At 46.3% G+C, this 6,522-nt stretch overlaps 1 protein-coding gene across 5 annotated transcripts in view; it reads left to right on the top strand.

Annotated features, from left to right (window-relative positions):
• Window positions 1-6,522, top strand: part of MTMR2 (myotubularin related protein 2) — a 61,456-nt gene that overhangs the window by 52,198 nt on the left and 2,736 nt on the right. For all 5 annotated transcript variants that reach the window (XM_040544190.1, XM_040544195.1, XM_040544193.1 and 2 more), the window contains 5 exons: window positions 462-647; window positions 1,532-1,738; window positions 3,339-3,431; window positions 4,580-4,693; window positions 6,124-6,300. In XM_040544190.1, coding sequence (XP_040400124.1) covers window positions 462-647; window positions 1,532-1,738; window positions 3,339-3,431; window positions 4,580-4,693; window positions 6,124-6,300 — 777 coding nt within the window. The remainder of the gene's footprint in view (window positions 1-461; window positions 648-1,531; window positions 1,739-3,338; window positions 3,432-4,579; window positions 4,694-6,123; window positions 6,301-6,522) is intronic.

Genomic DNA, 6,522 nt, shown 5'->3' on the forward strand with positions numbered 1-6,522 from the left:
CATGCAGTCACTGTAATCCATGTTTTAATGGTAGAACTGCTTCGCTGCACTAATGTTGAATTATTTTTTACTTTCCCACTACTTAGGAAAGGCAATTAGTGTGTGGGATATACTCTTCTATAATAGAATGGTAAATTTGTAAATGACAGAGTAGTGAATCTAATGAGCTAGCAGCTTGAATGGGGATAAATGATAATTACTGAGAAAAAGAAAGCTTGTAATGTGACATTATTCAGTAAAAGTTATAGCATTCATTATTATTGTAGGAAAGAGAGACAAAGTGTGTCTGTGTACATGCTTGTTCTCAATTGTAAGATATATCCAGTGTTTTCTGCCTGCTTTAGATAGCATAGTCACTGGAGTATTTTGTCAGCTGATACCTGCTCAGGACAAACTATTGGGATCAAATATCAAATATGCTTTCACTTAGTTAATTTTCTATGGATTTTCTTTTTCTTCAGGCTAAAGGAGGAGGCTATGAGAGCGAGGATGCCTATCAGAATGCAGAATTAGTGTTCCTGGACATTCACAATATTCATGTCATGAGAGAGTCGCTGAGAAAACTGAAAGAAATCGTATATCCCAATATCGAGGAGACTCACTGGCTGTCTAATTTAGAATCAACTCACTGGCTTGAGCATATCAAGGTATGCATCCACTGGATGAGGCCGAGTAGTCACAGGTTTGTACCAGTCTGTTCATTGGGAAATATTATCCAGAGCTAACTCCAGTGACAGACTTTCAATTAATAAGAAAATTCAAGATTAAAAATGTTGCTTTTAAATAGGAAATTTTAAATTAACAAAACCAGTTTCTTGGAATGGGGAATTTTAAAGAGGTGGGAGATAAAACCAGAGAGGGAGGTTTTGAAATACTGAAAGTTGGTGTTTTCAAAGTGAAGTGTGTTCCTGGGTAATGTGTAATCATAAAAACCCTTGGTAGAGCACAAGAGTCCCAGAGTTTCCAACCTCTTTGCTCTGGGATTCGTGGCATCCTGGTATTACTGCCTGGCCCAGATCAGCAGGTGTTGGGAATTCTGCCCCCTCAGCCTTTCGGGAATCCAAGCAGAATCAGAATGACCAGGGCAAAATGTTTCAGCTTCTACAAATGTTGGCTTTCAAACTAGGCTCTTTCTCTCCTAACAAATGTCCAGATCGCACTGTCTGCCTGTTAATGCAGAAAGGAGCCAGTCTGCTTCTTGAGCAGTTGCAAAACAATGACCAGTTGTTTTCATGTTCAGACATAGAATGCTCCTGGGCTCAAATCTTGACCTGTCCAAAGACTGAGCTTAGAGCAGGGGCTCTTTTAGAGTTGTGCCTGCATTATGGTTTAGATGTGTTGTCATCTTGCTGGAACAAAAAATGTGTTCACCAATTTGCTCTCCTAGCTATGAAGTAGTTGGAATGGATTTACCATTCTCCTTGAGGCGGATGGAGCCCTTGGTTTGCCCTGTGTTGTCACTACCCATTTCTCATGCGTAGTTTCTGTTCCAAACAGATTTTTGTAACTTTTTTTTTTTTACTTGTCCCAGCTCATTCTCGCTGGAGCCCTTCGGATCGCCGACAAGGTGGAGTCAGGGAAGACATCTGTGGTTGTACACTGCAGCGATGGCTGGGACCGGACAGCCCAGCTCACTTCCCTCTCTCTGCTCATGTTAGATGGCTACTACCGAACCATCAGGGGCTTCGAAGTACTAGTGGAGAAGGAGTGGCTGAGCTTCGGCCACAGGTTTCAGCTGGTGAGTTACTGGCCCTTGGAAGGGACCGAACAGAAAGTTACTGCCCAACTTGAATGATTTCAAAGGAGTTTAGCCTTTTCTGTGAGAAGTCTCCCGGCTGAGCATGCAGAAGAAAGGTGGATACTACTGGTACTGTTTTCTGCCCATAATTGCAGTCATCTCTTCATCTCCTTGGAGGCAGTCTTGGTGAGATATGAAGAACAAGGTGGTATTAAACCTGTCAGGTGCCTGAGTGATATATCAGGCTCCCATGCCCAGGCTTACCGTAACAGTGTGCCCTGGGTTCAGTATAAGGATTTCTGCTGGGAGTTGGCAGGGACCACTGGGGTGTTTTGTCTGTCTTTTCCAGTTCAGTCCATTTTCTGAAACTGCTCGGACACTGTCATCTAACAAATGCCTTGGTATTGAAGAGGCTGGGGATTTTGTTGGTGGCCTTGATCTCACATGTTCCTTGGGCACATTTTGCTTTTGGGGAGGCTTGTTAATTGTTTAGGCAAAAGACCAGCAGCTTGAGTAGTTTCTGGACGAGTGCCTAGAGTCTTCAGAGGGGCAGCTGTGTCAACCTGTGGCTTGGCTGTTTGTTACCATTTGCATTGATGGGAACTGGGAGAGCACTTCAGTAGTATCCTTTCAGTCTGTGTTCCTATCGTGTTTTGCTCATAGCTGTTCTCTTGTGGTTGTTTAATTTTGGCAAGGGCTAGAACAAAGTCTGTTTACAACGTATGCAATGACGGTGGGTTGTGTGCTTGAATGCTGTTCACCACTTCCAAAGAAGGTAGGATAACTGAGGCACCAAGTAACTCAGGTTCTGCATCAGCAAAACTGTTATCTGGTGTTTGAACTACGAGCATTTTAGCTTCCAAGTCTGTAAAAAGGAGATGATACCAATTTCCTCTGCTAAGAGAACAGTGTTACAGAAGAGGTAGGGGATTGCTCCGTTACTTACACGCTCTTGTTCTGTCTTTGTACCGTGCTGAGGGCTCACGGGTAATACACGCCAGTAATGTACTATCCTAGGAATAAGGAATCTTGCCTCACATGTCTTATCCAAGGCCACACAGCATGGTCGGGGTTGGAGGCCTACTTCTAGGGATCCTTTCATAATTGCCTCTCCTGAGGTGGCAGGAGATGGGCTGGGTTACTGTTTGTACAGGGCTTGGAAGCTGCGAGGTGTTGCGTGATGGTTATCACCACGTGCTGTGGCTGTAGGTAGTGGTTGGATCCAGCACACTCTACTACTGAAGTAGCCAGGACAACAGCTGCAACCGAAGCAAAAAGCATGCTTTTTTTCTTTTTTTTTTTCCCTTCTGAACTTTAGCTATTAACTGAAATCAGTGCCAGCATAGCATCTGGAGCCTCTACTCAAACAACTCTTGTTTTAATTTAACATGAAAATATCCCCATAAAGAAATTTCACTTCAAAGACTAAGGGAGTAGCTATCATTTACTCCTTTACCCACTAATAAGGACAAAGCAAAATCAAGATTCATTTGAACCTTCTAAAAGCTGTTGATATAGGCTTGGGTGACGGAGATGAGACCCCCAGCTTTTCCCCATGAAGCCCTGAGTGACTCGTGTTCTTTGTTCTGCTCTGTTTCAGAGAGTTGGCCATGGAGATAAGAACCACGCAGACGCGGATCGCTCTCCTGTCTTCCTCCAGTTCATCGATTGTGTCTGGCAAATGACAAGACAGGTAAATCGCTGGGTGGCACATGTGTCCACAAAGCTATGGTACCCCCGAAGGCAAACACGTTGCTCCTCATTCATGCTGGAGTTACAGAGCCAGGAGCCGAGTTCCTCACTTGAGATCAGGCATGGCAGAGGCATAGTTTAGGAGGGATCCCTTATGGCTGGTGGGTTTTTTTCTCCCCAGGTATGTGAGACCTGGGAAGTTCTTACTGTCTGCTGTGATCTCTGTGCTGTATTTTGAAGCAAATATCAGCAGTGGTCAGGCAGTTGACTGAAAAAATCAGGCTCATCATGGACTATACCAGGTGAAATGGGGGGTAAAAAAAAGGATGCCACTCCATATGAAGCTGTTCTGTATCCAGGCAGAGAAGGAGGGAGAATTACCTTCCTCAGAAGTCACTTCCTTTGTCCTCTCCTCAGAGCTCTGAGGAGCCCACGCCCTGATGTGCAGCCAGTGAGGCAGGAGCTGCAACCAGGGCAGTCTGGGAAGAGAAGGGTGTTTTCCGAGGGAGGAAGGCCTCCAGCTGTCCCCTCCATCTCCCCAGCACATCTTGCACATAGACGCAATGTACTGCGTGTATTCCTTCTGCCCCTTTGTGGCGCGCCAGTTCTCCCTGTGATGTTTGATCGTTTCTGCGTGGTACATCAACAGCAACCACGGCCCCATCCGCGCACCTCCGTTCGTCCTGCTGGTCGGTGTTGCGTGCTGCCTCCCTGCTCTTCCCTCTGCAAGGTGCTCTGTCGGGCACAAAGGTTATTTCCTTTTGGCGCCAGGGAATTTTGGTTTCTTTTTATGTATTATTTCACATATGCTCCAGCCTTTTGTCCACGGTCTCGTTGCGTGGTCTGTCGTTAGGTGCAGAACAAGCTTTGACTTGAAGCGGCACTGTGTGTGTGTAAACACAGCGGTCAGACCCTTCAGACCTCTGGCTTTTGCTCAAAATTCCTCTCTGCACATGTAAAGCAGCTTTCCAAGAGAGACTCTTGCTCCTGGAAGGAGCAAATATGATCCTGAGTATCCAGACAGCCAGAGAACAGAGAGAAATCGTGTTTTAGAAATGAGACTAAGACCACAGAGTGGGAGAATTTTATTTTTATTTGCAATTTACTGTTCTAAAACCCCAACCACCTATTTTCTGGTTTTGTCCAAAGTTTCCTACAGCGTTTGAGTTCAACGAGTACTTCCTGATAACCATCCTGGATCACCTGTACAGCTGTTTGTTTGGGACGTTCCTGTGCAGCAGTGAGCAGCAGAGAGTGAAGGAGGTAAGACTGCTTCTCTCCAAGGTGAAGGTATGGTGCTGTGATTGCTTCAGCTGGCCAGATGTTGCCCGAGAAGTTGTTTTAGCCCCCAAAGCTAGTTGTAGGTGCAGTTCTGGGTACTGTGTCAACTGCTGTCAGTTGGGGATTTTACATTTCAGAGCAACACCATTCCCTTCTGGGCAGGTCCACTCTTAGCGTGGCCTTCAGCTGCTTGCTGCTGGCTCAGTAGCTCTTGGCGTTTCCCAACCAGTTAGAAATCCATTTTTCCTGTGAACTTTAGTTTAATGTAATCTTTTCTGCGGAAACTGGTACCTTTTTGCCTTCCCTTTTCCTTGATGTGGTCCTCTTAGGTTGGTTTGAGCTAACAAGCGTGCATCGCCATTGTGTACACACAGGTTACAGCAGGTAACAGCTCTCAATCTGTGTTCTTGCTGTGCTTGCATTTTGCTGCAAGCACGAGGCAGGACGTGCCTCCAGGTCCTTCCGTCGGCCAGCTCTGCCCTGCAGGCTGCTCTAGGTTTGTTCGTGAGCAGCTCCAGGGGAGCTGGGTGTAGATGTGTACAGTCAGATGCATTCAAACGCTGCCCTGCTCAACCCCAACTGGGACTCAGAAGGAAAAGGAGCGATGTGCATTCTCTCCCCTACCTGAGGATGAAGGATTTTATCACTGAAAGGTTGCAGCCTAACATCCCCGAGGACAGTGCTGTGTGGGCCTGTTGTGATTGCATTTGACACCACACCGGTTAAAAACTGGAGTAAAATTACTACAATGCAGAAGCGATAGCATTACACAGAAGTGAAATCAGAGTCCCTGTTTCTCTGGAGTCCACAGTGATTGAATAATGGTCATTTCCAGAGATGAAAACCTGCCTGCTGTTTGTGGGTTTGGATTTTTGCTTCGTTTTTGTTTTTTCTTCTAAGGCCTCAGCTTAGTGGAGTACTTAATCCACGAAGCCCTTCAACTCCAGTTTCACTGGGACTATTCACAGGCCTAATTACTCCACTACATCAGGGCCTGAGTCAAATGCGGTGGATGGTTTTGTTTTTTTCTCTTTCCCCTCCAATTAAATCCTCCAGCAAGTCCTCCCGGAGCTCTTTAAAGAGGTGAGGTTTAACCAAGGCGCTGAGGGTTCACGCACCAGCTCTGCGGTGTCCCCTTGCTGCACCGGTGGCGATCCCTGGGCTGTACTGGGAGCTGGGTGTTTCCGTGCCAGGGCACATGTGTGCCTGCCTGCAGGCATCCATGTGCTTCGATTACAGAAACCACATCAAAAGAAGAGTGCTTTTTTTTTTTTTTTAAGCTACGCAAAAGCAATCAGATCTGTATTAATGACAGGCATATGTATGTGCTCTTGTAAGTACTCATAAAGCTTTGTAGATAAATGCTAGCGTTCATATGGGAAATAAAACCTCCTCTACTCCTTCTGTTGCAGGGCCTTCCGAAAAAGACTGTGTCGCTTTGGTCTTACATCAACAGCCAGCTCGAGGACTTCACTAACCCCTTGTACGTCAGCTACTCCAACCATGTCCTGTACCCTGTGGCGAGCATGCGCCACCTCGAGCTGTGGGTCGGCTACTATATCCGCTGGAACCCCAGGATGAAGCCACAGGTACCAGGCTTGTTTCAGTTTCTTCCACGGATTCTGCTTTCCCCTCCCTCTGTGCTAGTACTAACGCTGTCGTGGTGGAGCTCCAGGCCTTTAAAGCACGAGAAGTAACATTCAAACTTAAGCTGCCACTGCTTAAATCTACAAACAAAAACGTAAATTCAAATGCAGGCAAATTCAGAGCAGCGTTACGGCTGGCTGGTGCTCGGCTGGAGATCGCCACCT

The sequence above is a fragment of the Cygnus olor genome, chromosome 1, assembly GCF_009769625.2.
Source record: "Cygnus olor isolate bCygOlo1 chromosome 1, bCygOlo1.pri.v2, whole genome shotgun sequence".
Classification (NCBI taxonomy): domain Eukaryota; kingdom Metazoa; phylum Chordata; class Aves; order Anseriformes; family Anatidae; genus Cygnus; species Cygnus olor.